The sequence below is a fragment of the Balaenoptera physalus genome (genome assembly GCF_965194825.1).
Source record: "Balaenoptera physalus genome assembly, chromosome: 2".
Lineage (NCBI taxonomy): Eukaryota > Metazoa > Chordata > Mammalia > Artiodactyla > Balaenopteridae > Balaenoptera > Balaenoptera physalus.
The window spans coordinates 159,907,251-159,925,002 of record NC_138883.1 but is presented as its reverse complement, the minus strand read 5'-3'; the positions used below and the strand labels follow the sequence as shown (position 1 = coordinate 159,925,002).

General features: G+C 34.7%; 1 protein-coding gene across 3 annotated transcripts in view; it reads left to right on the top strand.

Annotated features, from left to right (window-relative positions):
- Positions 1-17,752, top strand: part of UPF2 (UPF2 regulator of nonsense mediated mRNA decay) — a gene marked incomplete at its 3' end in the record, with an annotated part of 110,474 nt that overhangs the window by 22,756 nt on the left and 69,966 nt on the right. For all 3 annotated transcript variants that reach the window (XR_014260522.1, XM_082449640.1, XM_082449641.1), the window contains exons 5-8: positions 25-222; positions 711-860; positions 2,125-2,228; positions 7,052-7,137. Coding sequence is in view for 2 of the 3 variants with exons in the window: in XM_082449640.1 (XP_082305766.1) it covers positions 25-222; positions 711-860; positions 2,125-2,228; positions 7,052-7,137 (538 nt within the window). The remainder of the gene's footprint in view (positions 1-24; positions 223-710; positions 861-2,124; positions 2,229-7,051; positions 7,138-17,752) is intronic.

Here is a 17,752-nt window from a genome sequence, read left to right as displayed (position 1 = left end):
TCCTTGTGATTTATTTTATTGTAGAGCATGGGCCTGGAATTGATATATTTACACCTGGTAAACCTGGAGAATATGACTTGGAAGGTGGTATATGGGAAGATGAAGATGCTCGGAATTTTTATGAGAACCTCATTGATTTGAAAGCTTTTGTTCCAGCCATCTTGTTTAAAGATAATGAAAAAAGTTGTCAGAATAAAGAGTCCAACAAGGATGATTACAAAGGTAAATGCTGGAGGACAAATTTTTTTATATTAAAGTGCTATAAAGATTAGTTTCAAAATAATATTTGTAAAAATTTTTTTTTATTTACTAGTTTTGTAATACGAACATTGAGTCACTAGATTAAATGAATGACAGAATAATATGGACATCTTAATTAATTTAAGTCCACTTTATCTAATCAGCTTTATCTTCCCCTCATCTTTACCACAGATCCTCATGCCATGTATGTCTCCATTCATCAATTCATCAATCCATCCATCTGTTCATTTCTTCAGTGAACAGATGGCATACAGAATCAAAGAAGTTATGGTCTTTGTTCTCAATGAGCATAATGTATTTTAAAAAATCTGAATATATCAAATTTCTTGCCAGGTATAAATGTAGATTCTAAGACAAACGATGCAGATTTTGTGAGTCTTTGTATTTTTTGCAGCAGGATTTCAATATGACTTTTAATTCAGAGGTACTGATTCTTTGATTTCAAACAGAGGCAAAGGAACCTAAGGATAATAAGGAGGTATCAAGTCCTGATGATTTGGAGCTTGAGTTGGAGAACCTAGAGATTAATGATGACACTTTGGAGCTAGAGGGTGGAGATGAAGCTGAAGATCTTACAAAGAAACTTCTTGATGAGCAAGGTAAACACTTTTGCCAAAAATTTTAATTTTTGACTAGTTGTTTTTTTTTTTTTAAAACGTCTGTTTTATTTTATTTATTTTTGGCCACGCTCTGCAACTTGTGGGATGTTAGTTCCCTGACCAGCGATTGAACCCGGGCCCTCGGCAGTGAGAGCACGGAGTCCTAACCACGGGACTGCCGGGGAATTCCCAAGTTTGGATTAGTGTTTCTACACAAAGCCCTTGCCTGAGAATATGGGTCTTTACTCTTTTATTCCTTGTTTTCCTGTTGTTTCTAGGCCATCACTTTTTTGGAATTTGATTTGGAACAGAAATACTACATGTCCTATATTATGTGACTACAAACTTTAGTGATAATCTGAATCTTAATAGATATTTCTTACACTTCTCTACTTGCTAGCATTGTCCTTAATGTATTTTAATTCTGATATAATCTTTACAGTCTTAACATAAGTATATTTGAAAGTTGAGAGATAAAAAGACAATTAGTATATCAGTTCATCTGATGTAATTTTATCTGTCTTTATAATTGAGTAATGTTTTATATTTGGTAATAAAAATATCACATTGTTAATTATTTCCTGAATACTTCCCGTCAAGTTTCTTTATTAGTTAGGATTCTTTATTAGAAAGATACCTTCTGTCAGTATTGCCTTTCTCTCTATGGGCTTCATTGTTTCCTACTGCAGATTCTGTTTATCCATGTCATGAAGGGAGGGAGGCATGGCTGGAGGCTACCCTTGGCTCAAACCAGTTAGTGACATCAGAAGAAAAGAGGGCTTGTCTCCCACTGTCTGTGTATAAGCCTCATGGAAGGACTTGGCTAGTCCTGTGTCTTGCTTGCCTGTGGCCGAGAGGAGTGGTGGTGTCTGTGCTTGGGCAGCACCCTTCCCCATCAGAATCCCATGGATTGCCTTCGAGGGCAAGCGATGATCGTACTGTTAATTGAAGACATGGGAGAAGGGATGCGTGACAGATAAAAATAGCAGATCTACTATAAAACTACATGCAACTTGTGACTTCTCATGTAAAAGTTTGCCTTTTTATAGTTGATATCTGAAAGACAGTAGTGATTTAGGGTTATGATTCTAAAGATACCCACACTTTCTAGGGTAATATCTCAAAAAATGCTTCATTTTTTCATGAGTAAGAAAAGTGCTCTAGATTATCTATGCCCCAAATAACTTCTTACTGGATGTTTTTATTCTTATATTGTCTATGTATATATATTTTTAAACCTGTTTAAAAACCAATTTCATATTAGAACAAGAGGATGAAGAAGCCAGCACTGGATCTCATCTCAAGCTCATAGTAGATGCTTTTCTCCAGCAATTGCCCAACTGTGTCAACCGTGATCTGATAGACAAGGTATGATTGCCTCTGTGTGACTTTACTCAAGCACGTAGACCTTGTAGGATAGCTCTAATTAGGAACGTCTATGGTTTTTGGACTGTTTTGGCTGTAGAATGAACCATTTCTTCAAATGGAATCTAATATGGGAATTCAAAATAAACACATACAGTGGGAGCCAGTTTGTAGATGTTGTGTTTGGGGGTGGAACTGTCTCTAGAATCCTGTTAGCTTGACACCTCTCCCCTTCACATAGGGATTCCTCAGTGTGGGAAATACTGTGTTAGACCAGAAGTTCTTAAAGTATGCTCTGTAGATTCCTGGTATCTTCTGAGGTACTTTCAGGGGGTCTGTAAGGTCAAAACTCTTTCCATACTAATACTAGGATTTTTTTTCCCCACTTTTTCACTGTTTTTGACATTTGCAAAAGTGATGATGGGTAAAGCTGCTGGCATTTTAACACGAATCAAGCTGCATGGGTAGCAGAATGTACTAGTAGCCATTGCCGTGCATTTGCAATTAAAAGAACAATGCTCCTTTCACTTAGGAATCTCTGATGAATCCATAAAAATTGGAGTAATTTTGTTTCATTTCAGTCTTTGAGTACACTTCCTTTTAACCTGATAAAATAAGAAGGACGTGTAAAGCACATATGCTATCTCAATATACTATCTCAAGGTTGCCTCAAGAAAAGGTTGCCTCAGTCACTTGTGTGATTGAGTTGCAAGCTAAACTAGTTGCTTTTTACATAGAATACCGTTTTTACTTGAAAGAACTGATGGACAAACTGTGGTTATTCAGATGTGGGTGTTTAGCAGACATTTTTCTAACATGAACAGGTGAGCCTCTCACTTGCAAGAGAAACAACTAAAAGTATTTATTGCCAGTGGACAAATTTGAGTTTCCAGCAAAAATTAGAATTTTGGAAAACTTATGTCCACCACCATAAGCTTGACATCTTCCCAGTTCTTTTCTGAAGAGGCTTTATTGGTGAAACTTTTCTGATAAGATGAGTGGTGATGTTAAATAATGTAATTTAAAAATACTATGTAAGTGTTTGGAAGATCTGCATAGCTCAGTGAACCATTGTTCTGAATTACCAGTACATAAGGTCAACAAAATCTTGATTGGATATTAAAAATTCACTCAGTGCAAGATAGACCAATGGATTTTAATCTAGCAGAGCATGAGAAGTTGATACACATTGCATTGATTTCACATTGCAACTAACGGTTAAGAAACTACCACTTGTCAAGTTTTGGTGAAGTATCAAAGAATATCTATAATTACTGAAAATGATCTTAAAATATGCCTCCCTTTCCAGCTACATATGTGTGTGAAACTGGAGTTTCTTTTTCTTTTTTTTTAAAATAAATTTATTTATTTATTTTTGGCTGCATTGGGTCTCTGTTGCTGCGTGCAGGCTTTCTCTAGTTGCTGCACGTGGGCTTGTTGCGGAGCACGGACTCCAGGTGCTCGGGCTTCAGTAGTTGCAGCATGCGGGCTCAGTAGTTGCGGTGCATGGGCTTAGCTGCTCCACCGCATGTGGGATCCTCCCGGACCAGGGCTCGAACCCATGTCCCCTGCATTGGTAGGCGGATTCTTAACCACTGCACCACCAGAGAAGTCCCTGGAGTTTCTTCATATACTTCATCCAAAACAACATGTCACAACAGATTGAGTGCATAAATAGATACGAGAATCTATAGATATGAGAATTTAAGGTATCTTCTAGAAGAGTACCACTCTTCTGTCACTAAATTCTTTTTTCATTAAAAAAAAATTTCCAAAAAATGTTAACAACTAATAGATTTATTGGTATTTTTATGTGAATTAATATTTTGAAAATTTCTCAGTTTTAACTTCTAAAACAGTAACTGCTGATAAACATATTAACCCACAAAAACAAAGTTCTTTCAGGTCCTTAATCATTTTTAAGAGTGTAGAAGACTCTTGAGACCCAAAGTTTGAAAATCATTGCTTTAAATCATTTTTAAGTCAAGGTATAATGTAATCTTTTATCCTTTTTTCTCCCCATAATGTATTGAGGGTTCCCTATAGAGTACTACAGACATCAAGTTGTTTTTTGACTTTCAGCTTGTTTAGCTCTTCTACAAATAATTTAGATGTGTTTCAGTAACTATTCATATAATCAAATAGGCTTGAAAAAAATTCCAAATTGGCTAATCACCTCTTGGAGTAATTAGGTCAATGTACAGTTTTCAAAAACTTAGTAATTACAGCATTTATTTCTGTTTTCTGAAGAGATAGTGTCTTTTTTTCTTTCATCTTAGAATATAGCAGAGACTACCTTTTAAACAACTGCTTATTTTCCTAAGGTTGGGATATGATTGAATTTTTCCCCTGCTAAATTTTCATATATTCACTGGCTATCAGCAGGATGAGAGATACCTTGACATGCCTGCCACACCCTTGCAGCCATTTTGAGTGCTATCCTGAAAGTTGAGTGGGAAGATCTCATGTGACTCTGTATTGGAAAGTATCCTGCAGTGCCCAGCTCAGTAATGACCATATGTTAAATTCTGGGTTAGCTCTTGGAGGTTCAGATGGAAAATAGGAGGTTACCCTGCCCTGTTGGACCCCAGTGGGTTCCTCCTGGGAGTCAGCTTCCTCATGAAAGGAATTTTTTCCATCTATATTGGCAGAGGTCCAAATGGCTTAAGAGGGAAAAGTAGTTGAGAAATAGAAAAATCTAAGAATTCTTTTGAATTCAATACTTACGTAACAATAGATAACCCGAAGTGAAGATTTCTTTTAGGTGACTTCTGCAGGTAATGTCATTCATGGTGATGCTTATTTCTGCATGCATTTGATGATCAGAAGAGTTTATTTTTACTTAAAAAAATAAAAAATGATTGTTGAACTGTCTTTCGTTTACTTACAACGTTTTGAAACAGGTTTTCAAAAACTGCTTGTTGAGTTGTCAGGCAGCACTTGTAACCCAGGCAGACAGACACCACCCCAGTGATTCCTTTGCTTTCATTTCTCCCCAAAGGGCAGGGCTGGTTAAATCTAAGAATTAATATACACGTGAAGCTTTTTTTTTCTTTTTAATTTCCTCAAATTTATTAATTCTGGCAGTTTTCATGTAGTCTTTTATTCATTTATTCTACATATTTATTGAGCCACCACTATGTGTACCAGGCATTTACATGTTTTACGAACTCCTAATCTTTGCAGAGTTTTGAGCATTGTAGTTTTTTTCCATCTAACTGGCCTTTGATTATTGTGGTAGGAAAAGTGTTTATTGCCTTTTAAAGGATAATGTTCTAAAATAGTTATTGAAGTACATCTTATTTTTTGTTTCCTAGTTTATGTTGAAACATAGACCATTATTAGCCATTAAAATTTTTTCTTTATATTTTTCAAAAAATGTTGATTTGAGGGGTGTGTGTGTGTGTGTGTGTGTGTGTGTGTGTGTGTGTGTGTGAAGTTTTCCAGTGTTAACCAATTTTCTTCTCTGAGTACATGACCTTTGGGATTTTTATATACTAGTCCAGAAATTTTCAGTGTTTCATATGGTGAATTACTTGAAGGAACTTTAGTATATTTTCACCTTTTCTCTTTGTTATTCTAATTAGCTGTAAGAAGCTTTAATGTTATAAAATATAAACTTTAATGAAATTTATTATACTCCCTTTACAAGCAGAAGAAAAAATTTACATTGGTTTTACTTTTGACTAATAGTGACAGTTTCAATCTTGGTGAATACTTTCAATGTGAGTTAGTTTCCTGGGTTTGAATCTAATCACCATTAGTTGTGTCATTTTTTCAGCAAAAGTTTTAATCAAATGGGAGGTGTTTCAGTGAGTGTATTGTTGAAGAGTTGAAACCCTTTGTAGGGAAATCTGAGGATCTTTGTTACCTGATCCTCAAATCTACCTAAAGATTGGGATTAATGATAAAATAATCATGTGAACCTATGGAAGGAAAATACTTGAGATACCCAAAAGGATATTTGATAATAGTTTTTTTCTTTTTAAAGTATAACTTAAACTTGTTATTTTCTTAAACCATGTATATTGAAAATCTTTAATGTTTAAAAAATATATATACCTGTATTTAAAAAATACCAACTACTCATAGTTTTGTTTTCTAATGGCTTCCCGGAACATACACTTCTCGTAGCTTTTCTTCTACACTTATATTAGATGTTAGACATATTGATGAAATATTGAACACATTTTTGTTATTAAAATATAGAATAGTGGATTGCTATACTAAATGATAATTATGGATATTTATTGTAGTCCTATGATGTGGTTTCTTTAGTTTGTTACCAGATCTGATTGTTGACAGTAAACATTTTTACTCAGTGTTGAAGCACTTACTCTTACATGTTTCTGGGGATAATCTGTGCCTGTGTCTCATACATAGTTGGTCTTTATTCTTTTTTGGTTATCCTTATTAGCATTAGTAATTTTCTTGGTTCCTGGCTTCTTGTTACTTTGTACATTTTACCAGAAAACTTTCCTGATATTAACATTGATTTATGAGATCAAAAGCATGGATTGCACATTTCATATAGTTATTTGCCAAACATGTCATGGTGGGTCTTCAATCTACTCACTTGAAGTTCTGTTTCGAACACTAGGCTGCAATTAAAAAGTTTATGAAACATATATTTTGAGATATAAAAGGAGAGAGGAGTTTAAGCTTAGTGATCTTTAAAGTTTGGGATATGCTTATAATACTAGTGTCTTAAAACCATTGTGAACTGTTTAGGAACTATTAGAAATCCATTGTAGCATGCAGGGTTTCTGCTTTCAGTAGCTAAATGGATATTTTTTTAAGAAAAAAGTTTGCTTTTTCTCCTATAGGCAGCAATGGATTTTTGCATGAACATGAACACAAAAGCAAATAGGAAGAAGCTGGTCCGGGCGCTCTTTATAGTTCCCAGACAAAGGTAGGTAAAAAAAAAACAAAAAAACCCAGTAATTTCTTAGTGTTTTTACCCTGCAATGATGATTGTAAGGTCTAAGTTCTTATTTAATTATCTCTTAGAAAATATCCCTTGTCAACAGAACTTATTATCATTGTTGTTAGCATATTTTCTAGAACTTATTTCTCATTGATTTTTGTTCATGAGCTCTAATGGGAATATTTCTTCTGATGCTTTCCTGTTATTTTGAGAGAAAAAATTTAAGAATTATAGGAACTTAAATAACTTAATCATTGCTAGAAGCAACTTGTTTGCACTTTTGCCTCTGAGGAGAAAAAAATAATAAATGGTATATCTTTTTTTTGGAGAGTTTTTATTTTGTGGAAAGATCAGACTAAATTGATTGTATCTAATTTTTAAGAGTTGTGTTTAAATGAAAAATTTCAAGTTTTTTTTTTTTGTAATTATGCTAGTTTGGACTTGGAAGTCATTAGTGATTATGTTGCTGGTAATTCAAGAAACATATTCCGTTTCATAACGCTGGTAGAGAATTCTAATGCTCTAACTTACACTAAATTAAAACCCCTACTTCACCCGCATATTTTAGGACCACAACAGGTCATAGATTGTTGACCTTAGGAACCTGGAGGAGATCCATTTCTGTTTATTCAACAGTGAATAATTAAAGGATTTTGTTAACTATTATCGTGATTACATACATCACAGCTAAGATAGATACTTTCCCCAGAAGATACGGATTCTGAGGGACTTCACTAAATATTTCTTAAGCAAAATTTTAATTTGGTTCATTCATTGGTCTCTTAAATGGTAACATTTCGCAGTGAAACCAAATCACTACTTTTTTCCTTTATATTGGTTTTTATCTCCTGTCAGCAGCAGCATTAATGAGCATTTGTTTTTTCATTTTAGTGGGACAAGGGAGATGGAATGTGCTAATATAGTGAGTAGATAATTCAGAATTATCTAATTGAGAAAATCATAGATGAATTATTTTTATTATGTAAAATTATGTACTGCATTTCATCAAATCTTAGGTGCCATCAGTTATGAGGTGCATCATTATTTCATGTACAACTAAGAAAGAAAAGAATATTGCCAGTTACTTTTAAGCCTTTGATTGTGAGACACATTCTACTTTCAAACTTAAAATTTCAAACTCAAATATTTTTTTCCTTAATATTTTGGACCAGTTTTTTAAAGTGATTCTTTTCTTTACCTATACAGTGGAGTGTTTACTTTCATAGTTGTCTTTTCAACTGTTTATTTGAGTGAAGAAACGTAGTAACAATTATCTGGACTTCTAGCATAGAATGAACCAAATTTAGCAAAAATAAAAGGCTTTGTTAACAAAAGAAATTATGCAGTAATATTAAATAGTTTACTGATAAGAGAGCATCTTGTCTCCCTTTATCCCCATTCCTTCCCACTCCCCCACCCCGGAGAAAACTCCTGAAAAACTATATACTATTACTTGGTTTTATGCCAGTTACAGTCTTTATAACTGGATTTATGTGCTTAGCTCAGCAGTTAGCTGCAAATTAGAAGTAGTTGGAATCTTCTAGAAACAGACTTGAAAGTAGTAGGAAGTGACAATTTATGGTTTGAGAGGAGAGAAAAAAATAAAGATACAAGTACTTAAAATGTATATCCTTTTGGAGCTATGAGGAAGAGACCACATAGTCTTATATACCTGAAATATATAAATATAATAATTTAGGTTTCTTATATTCAGCCTGAGTGATCAGGAAAGGTTAAATTATGTTCTAAAATTTATTCATTAACTAAGGGTCTACTCTATATGGTGATTAGTGCTGGAGATACAGTGGTGAACAAGACAGACTCAACTTGTATTCATGCAGCTTACAGTTTTGAGAGGAAGAAAGAGAATTCTAAGTGCAGTTGACAGGAAGAATCCCAGCATGCTTTGAAGTATATAACACGGGGAACTGATTGACTTAGTCTCGGCAGTAAGAGAAGGCTGCCTGGAACAAGGGTCATTTAATCCGAGACCTGAGAAAGGAATGAGCTAGGAGAGGGATGGATGAGGAGAGGGAACGTAGAAAGCATTTCTGATAGAGGCAACAGAACCAGAGACAGGAAGGGTCACGCATCAGACTACTGAAAAAACCTGTTTCTTGGTTTCCCTGGACATTGTTGTCTAGACTATGCTGCAGGAGGGAGGCCACGTTTACTTCTTTATCCTCAGCACTGAGCACAATGCCTCACAGACAGAAGGTGATAAAATTATGTAACCTGGTATTTACAGTGCCCTTTCTCATCTAGCCCCTTTTCAGCTTCTTCAGTCGTCATTCTAGCCACTCTTCTTGGAAAATCATGATCTGTAATGATTTCTTGAATACCCTTTGTTCTCTGCTTCCAAGCCTCTGCTTTCTGCTCTATCTGGGATATCCTGTATTTTTCCACTGGAAAATCTCCAGTCTTGAACTCTTGGCATAAGAGTTATCTTCTCTGAACAACCATCTTTATTTCCCTTACGTATATATAGGTGCTCTTTAATAGACTTTCGACTTAATGTCTTCATACATACAAAGAATTTGGCACATTACGTTAGGCATATTGGGTCAGTGTTGGTTTGTGCCTGTATCCCTATGAAACTGTAAAAATATGGGCCCTTTAAAAGAGGACTAGATAGTTTCATTTTGAACATCTACAACATCAAGTGTAGTGTTTGATACACAGTAAGGGCTTGAAAATATTTGATGAATTAATATTGGTCATATGCAAATTTAAAATTTTATTTTAAAAAATAGTAATGCACTCACAGGACTCAAAACACTGAAGTATAAAACATGGTGCTGAAAAATATCTTTCCTATCCTTGTCTCCCCATCTACCCAATTCCTACTCCTCCCAGTAGGAAACCACTGTCCTGATTCTTGCATCCTTCCAAAGTTGCTTTTGCATGTGCAAGAACATGCAAACATTCTTATATTTCCTGCTTTTTTACACAAGGGCAACTTATTATACCTATTGTTCTGAACTTTACTGTTTTCACTTAACAGTATATCTTGGCAATCTTTTCATGTCAATACATAAAGATTTCTCTTGTTCTTTTTAAAGCTGCAGTGTTTCTTTTTATGAATGTACTGTATTTAACCACTTTGGACTTCCAGTCTTTGCCATTACAAACAATCCTGTAGTTGTATAATACCTTTCCTTTCTTCTTCCTCCTCTGCATTATGTTAGCTAGTGGTTTATTCATTTTAGTTTTTTTCACACACACACACAAAACCCAGCCTCTAGATTATCTATGTATTTATTCTACTGTTTTACTGTTTTCTTACTCATTATTTTTGGATTTTATCTTTATTTTCTTCTTTTTTGGTTTCTTTCATTCATTTTGTTCCTTTTTTTGGCATTTAATATTATATATTGCTGTCCTCTGACCCTGGTTTTAGCTGTATCTCTTAGTTCTGACATGTGGTGATTTCTATTTTTATGTTTTCTGGAAATTCTCCAATTTCAGTTTGTTATTCCATTGTTACCTAAGGAGATATTTGAGAGAGTTTTGAAATTTCCAGGTAGTGGGACTTTTTTGTTTTGTTTTCTGGCTTGGTTAATAATTCATATTTTTATTGCACTGTGATTAGAGAATACTGTGTTACTTTTGCTTTATGGAATTTTTTGAAATTTTCTTGCGGCCTTTTATATAGTCAGTTTTCATGAACATTCCACAAACATTTTTAGAAAAAGGGGCGCCTCTCTCTTTGTGTGGCATCTCCCTCCCCTCCCCCCAAAGGACATGGATCCTAGTGAATGTCTTTATTCTTCTCTATGGCCAGGATTCCCTCCTTTATCCGTTTAGCCCCTCCAGCCTGAGCCGACTATAAAAACCAGAATGAATCATTTAATAGTTACTTGAGTGCCTATGACTGTGAGGACCCGAAGGTTTTATATGTGTGTGTATGTGGTAGAGAATTTAAGCTGTCTTACCTAGTTTGTATAGTTTGGTTTAGGAAGCACTAAACTCGATAACTCTTAAGGTTTTTACAGTTCTTTTCTTTAAAAAAAGCAGAAAACAAAAAAAAACAAGCTTTATTGGAATATAATTCACATAACCATACAGTTCACCCATTTGAAGTATACAGTTCAGTGTTTTAAATATATTCAACTATCACAACAATAAAATTTTAAAACATTTTTGTCCCCCTAAAAGAAACCTTATATCTATTAGCAGGCAGTTCCATTCCCTCCCTGCCCACTCTCTCCCCTATCCTAAGAAACCACTAATCTACTTTCAGTCTCTATGGATTTACCTATTCTGGTATTTCCTATAAATGAAATCATAAAATATGTGGCCTTTTGTGCCTGACTTCTTTCGCTTAGTAGGTTTTCAAGATTGATCCATATCATAGCATGTATTAAAATTTCCTTCTTTTTTAAGGCTGAATAATATTTCATTGTATGGATATATACCACATTTTGTTTACGCATTTGTCAGTTGACGGACATTTGAGTTGTTTCCACTTTTTAGCTATTATGAATATGCTATTGTGACTCTTTGTGTACAAGTTTTTGTGTGGTCTATTTTTTCACTTCTCTTGGGTATATACCTATGAGTGGAACTGCTGTGTTTTAGGGTAACTATATTTAACATTTTTAGTAACCACCAAACTGTTTTTCACAGTGGCTGCATTTTACATTCCCAACAGCAGTGTATGAAGGTTCCAGTTTCTCCATATCCTTACCAACACTTGTTATTGTCCCCATTTTGATTATAGCCATCTTAGTGTGTAGTGGAATCTTACCTCATTGTGGTTTTGATTTGCATTTCTCTAATGGCTAATTATTTTGAGCATTTTTTCATGTGCTCATTGGCCATTTGTATGTCTTCTTTGGAAAACTGTTCAAATCCTTTACCTCCTTTTAAGTTGTTTTATTTGTCTTTTTATTATTGTTGTATGAGTTCTTTATATATACTTTGTACACGTCTCTTATCAGATATAATTTGCAGATGGTTTCTTTCATTCTGTGAGTTGTCTTTCACTTTCTTGGTATCATTTGTAGCACAAAAGTTTTAAAAATTGATTTATTCCATCTTTACAGTTCTTAAATATCTGATGTGAATCACTGTTTTAACTTTCAGTTGTGTTCTTCCTTCATTAAATACATAGTTAAAAAAAAAATCTCAAAAGGCTGGCATTATATCTCTTAGCCTGTTAATTTGAAGGAATCCACAGAAAAGAAATCTACTAGAAACCTCCTTAATTATATATTTATATATCATCCTACAGTTAATTTGTAGTATAACTGTCCACACATATAATTGAAATTTCACATAAAGTGCTTACATCTTTTAAAAAAAGTTTTATTGAAGTATAGTTGATTTACAATGTTAATTTCTGCTGTACAGCAAAGTGACTCAGTTATACATGTATATATTCTTTTTCATATTTTCCATTCTGGTTTATCACAGGATATTGATATTTCCCTGTGCTATACAGTAGGGCCTTGTTGTTTATCCATCCCATATATACTAGTTTGCATCTGCTAATCCCAAGTTCCCAACCCTTCCCTTCCCCACCTGACCTCACCTTTGGCAACCACAGGTCTGTCCTCTGTGTCTGTGAGCCTGTTTGTGTTTTGTTTCATAGATGTATTCATTTGTGTTGTATTTTAGATTCCACATATGATATCATATGGTATTTGTCTTTCTCTGTCTGACTTACTTCGCTTAGTATGATAATCTCTAGGTCCATCCATGTTGCTGCAAATGGCCGAGTAGTATTCCACTGTATATATGTACCACATCTTCTTTATCCATTCATCTGTCCATGGACATTTAGGTTGTTTCCATGTCTTGGCTATTGTACAAGCTGCTATGAACATAGGGATGCATGTATCTTTTCAAATTATAGTTTTGTCTGGGTGTATGCCCAGCAGTGGGATTGCTGGATCATATGACATAAAGTGCTTACATCTTAAGTATATGTGTAATACCCACACCTAGATCAATATAGAGAACACTCCTAGCCCCTCCAGAGGTTCCCTCACCTAAGCAAACTTTCAGGTGTAAAGTCAGCCAGAATCAGGGAACGTACTTAAGCATCTCTTAGTTCCTTGTTTTGAATATAGATGGACCTGGTGTTGGTTTTAGTGACTTTGAAGCCACATGGATTTTGCCATGTTTTAGCAGATGGATGTATGTTCAGAATCTCTTTACATTAATATAAACAGAATATTCTTCAAAGGTGAAGTGCTTCACTTAAGTCTTGGACAGCTTTTCCTACTCCAGCTTTTAGGAGCGTTTGCTGGAGTTTTTGTGAGAGACTTTATAATTGGACCTCCCCTTGCTAAAAAATGAGAAACTGAGTTTTGGGAAATCTGTTAGCATGTTGTACCACTTGATGGCACTGTTGAATTGGGAACGTGAATGTTGTGGAAAAAGTCATCGGAGCATTTGGTTGTCTATTTCAGAGTAAATGATCCCAATCTTTTATTATATTTTTTCTTTTTTAAATCATCATCTGCTTTGGTGTTTCCTATGAAGAAAAACCTTTGTATTCTTTAATTGAACAGTAACAGTGTTCTTGCACATTAATTTTTTTCTAGACATTTTTGAACACAGAAATAATTAATAGCTTTCAACAGTTAAATTCTTAAGATTTTAAAGAGACAGAAAAAAGCTGGACTTTTTTTTTTGAAAGCTGATTGATTACAAAATAAAAGCCTTTAAGATTCCTTTTTTTTCCCCCTCAGGAACAAAAGTATGTTATCCTGCTTTCCTGTTCTTACTTGTAGTTAGTAGCTGGATGTTTACTTACTTGATGATCATTAACTGCTTGTAGGATACTTAAATGTGTGATTTAGGAGACCTTGAAAGTATAAGCAAGGTTTTATTATTATTTAAGAAAAAAACATTCTTTTTAAATGGTTCACTCATTAATTGTTGGTAAAAATAATTATCACTCTCTGAAGATTATAAAATTCAGTTTTCAAAGGAAGGATCTAAGTTTATTTTCTAGTTCACTTTTAGAAAAGTCAAATAAAATAAATTATGTATCTAGCTTAAAATTTAACACAGAAATTTGCTTTTTATGTTGATTAAAGTGTTTTATAACTTTCATGTGATTGATATAGCATTTAGCACTCCATTCCCTTTGGGCTTGCATTTGTAGGAAGGTGGAAAAGACAGAAACATACTTAAATAGGACTAACATTGAAAAAATATATAATTTCTTGTATTATTTGCATCATAGGGGATCTTATTTTGTGAAGTAAGGAATGAACATTCACAGAACTTGGAAGATTTAAGTGGGGCAGGATGACATTTTGTATCAACTATCCATTTAATTGTAAAAAGTATAGTGGAAAAAGGAATTTTAGGGATTTCTTAGTTTGAGAAGGATTTGGTGAGTTTATTAGTAGAGGATTCTGAGAAAATGGAATATCTGGCTTTACTTCCATATGACCAATTATGAAAGAAACAAAAACTAGGATTACTAACTACTTGGAAAGGCTTTTTTTTTTTTTTTTTTTTAAATTAATTAATTAATTAATTTATTTTTGGCTGTGTTGGGTCTTCGTTTCTGTGCAAGGACTTTCTCCAGTTGCGGCGAGCAGGGGCCACTCTTCATCGCGGTGCGTGGGCCTCTCCCATTGCGGAGCACAGGCTCCAGATGCGCAGGCTCAGTAGTTGTGGCTCACGGGCCTAGCTGCTCCGCGGCATGTGGGATCTTCCCAGACCAGGGCTCGAACCCGTGTCCGCTGCATTGGCAGGCGGATTCTTAACCACTGTGCCACCAGGGAAGCCCTGGAAAGGCTTAATTAAAAGAGTTAAGATCGTCTAGGGGATCCTTAAACTAATTTTTAAATTCCTGTTGAAGCTGAAAGTGTTGACCTGTGTTCTTAGTTTACTGATGTTACTCTGCATGGATAGCACAGGCTGCTTTACTTTAAAATGGGTGGCTCTATCCACCTTACTTTTGGGGCTGGGAAAAAGCTTTGAAGTATCACTAGATTGAGCCAATTGGAAGAATAAAAAAAATGAAGCAAAGTATAGGTGACTTGCCCAGGAAAAGAAGAAAAAAGGAAATGACATAGTTTGGTTAAAATTTTTTGCTTCTACATGTTATAATCTCAAATTTTATTGAAAAATACATTGAAAAAGACAATAAAGATTAATATTAATTTTGTAAACTCAGGAGCTAATTCTTAAAAAAAAATCCAGGTAGAGAACCATTTAGAAAATATAAAGAAAACATTAAAAAGTTTAAGAATAAGCCAGATGATATACTAGAAGTTTAAAAAAACCACTTGAAAACCTCAGTGAAACAAGTAATTTTTTTGGAAAAAATACACATTTTCAAAATTGATTCAATCAAGACAAAATTAAATAGACCAGTGATTATGGAAGAAAATGTAAAAAGTTATCAGAGTAATTTCTTTGCTGTATCGTTTTTTCCAGAGCATAGGAAGGAGAACTTCCCATTTCATAATATGAAGAAATAGGCAAAATCCTAACAAAAAAAAGAGCGAGGATGTTAAAAGTGTGGACCAGTCTCACTTTCTAATGTCGATATAAAAATTCTAAGTAAAACACTAACAAATTATATTTAATAGTATATTAAAAACAAACATCCAGCATGATCAAAGAGGATTGATCTTAGGAATGAAAAGCTACTTTAAACAGGAAACTTATTAATATATGTAACAGCAGTAGGGAAAATAAACTATATGATTATCCCATTGACTGCATAAAAGATATTTGATAGGGCTTCCCTGGTGGCGCAGTGGTTAAGAATCCGCCTGCCAATGCAGGGGACACGGATTCGAGCCCTGGTCCTGGAAGATCCCACATGCTGAGCAGCAGCTAAGCCCATGTGCCACAACTACTGAGCCTGCGCTCTAGAGCCCGCCAGCCACAACTACTGAAGCCTGCGTGCCTAGAGCCTGTGCACCACAACAAAGAGTAGCCCCCCGCTCACTGCAACTAGGGGAAGCCCGCGCGCAGAAACAAAGACCCAACTCAGCCAAAAATAAATAAATAAATAAATAAATTAAAAAAAAAGATATTTGATAAACTAGTGCTTGTTTGATAAAATATAAAACTTGATCAAATTTAATATTATTCTTATAAAAATTGGATGATACTTCATTAATATGAAGAATATTTTAGAATAAAAGCTGACAGTATCTAAGAAATATCTATCAAGCACCTATGAACAAGTAAGTAAATTATATACGTTAGAAGGTGATAAACTCTATTTAAAAAAATAATAGTGCAGGGTAAGGGGCTAGGGGTGGGATGGATTTGCAGTTTCAATGGTGTATTCAGAATGGGTCTCATGGAGGGGGTGTCATTGGAACTAAGACTTGACCTTTGTGAGGGAGTAAGTGGCGGAGATATTTGGGGAAAGCGGACTCCAGCTACTGAGAAGAGCCAGTGCTGAGGCTCTGAGGATTACTGGGGGTCTGGTGAGACTGGACAGAATAGTAGGAGATGAGGTCAGGTCAATTCATGAGGTCACAGAGTGCTGTTTGAGAGAATTAGAACCTGAGCCTCCCGACTCCCAATGCATTACTCTTTGTTATCCCATGACCTCAACTCTTGAGTCTTATTTTTCTGACCTGTAGTTGTGGCAGTTGGGAGGGGTAGAACCTGGGGCATAGGTTTAAAGTTCTATATTTGTAATTGATCATGAACTGAGAAAAAAAGTATTTGTTGCTAAAGTGGATATGGAAAAGCTAATGTTCCAACTAAAATATAATAATATATTAAAATATAATACTCTAACTAAAGTTTGAAAATTTAGAAAGTAAATTTGGTATTAGTATGAATCCATCTATTATGCATGAAAATTACGTGTGCAGTTGCCCTAGGCTTTTTTTTTTTTCCTGCACTAGCAGACGTTAGGAAAATTATTACATATTTGTGAGAGTGTCTTACAGGATACCTCTTTTTTGTAACATCAGCAAGGAGTAATGTGACCCACATGTGTGCATTTTCTGTGTGACAGGAACTTAACCTTCAATTGATAAAACTTTTAAAATAATTTAAAGAAACATTTAAAATAAAGCTTAACACTAAATGTTTTGATTCAGCTCTTTACATAACAGACTGTACTTCTCATTTCTTTAAAGAAGGGTATAATGCATTTAAAATTTTTTGAGGTACTTTTACAGAGCGACCATATTCTTGACTTCTCTCAACCTCTGTAGTCTTATTTCTGAAATGGTGGTTATAATGTCTACCTGATGGGGTGGTTATTAGGATCAACAAGATAAATAATGGATATTGGACGCCTAGGACAGGGCCTGGCACATTGGTAAGAAGAAATACGTGATAAGTTTTAAAGGAAATTATAATGGTCAAAGAGGAATACAAAGATTTTGAGGCTCCTTAGGCATGAATTTGAGCACTTTCCTCTCCTTGACTCCACCTTTCAAATTTATGTCCATTCTTCCTTCCTTCACTATGTCCCTTCTGAGTTTTCCAGGTCTAATTCTCAGCCTTTCATGGTAGGCAGAGTTTTCTCTGATGATCACACCATTTTCATGTTCTGTAGTATAGTGATATATTCAGGGATATGTAAGACTTGTAGAATTATTTGTCTGTTCTAAATGGCTTCGGGTTGTCGTAGTTTTTGAGCTCTTGC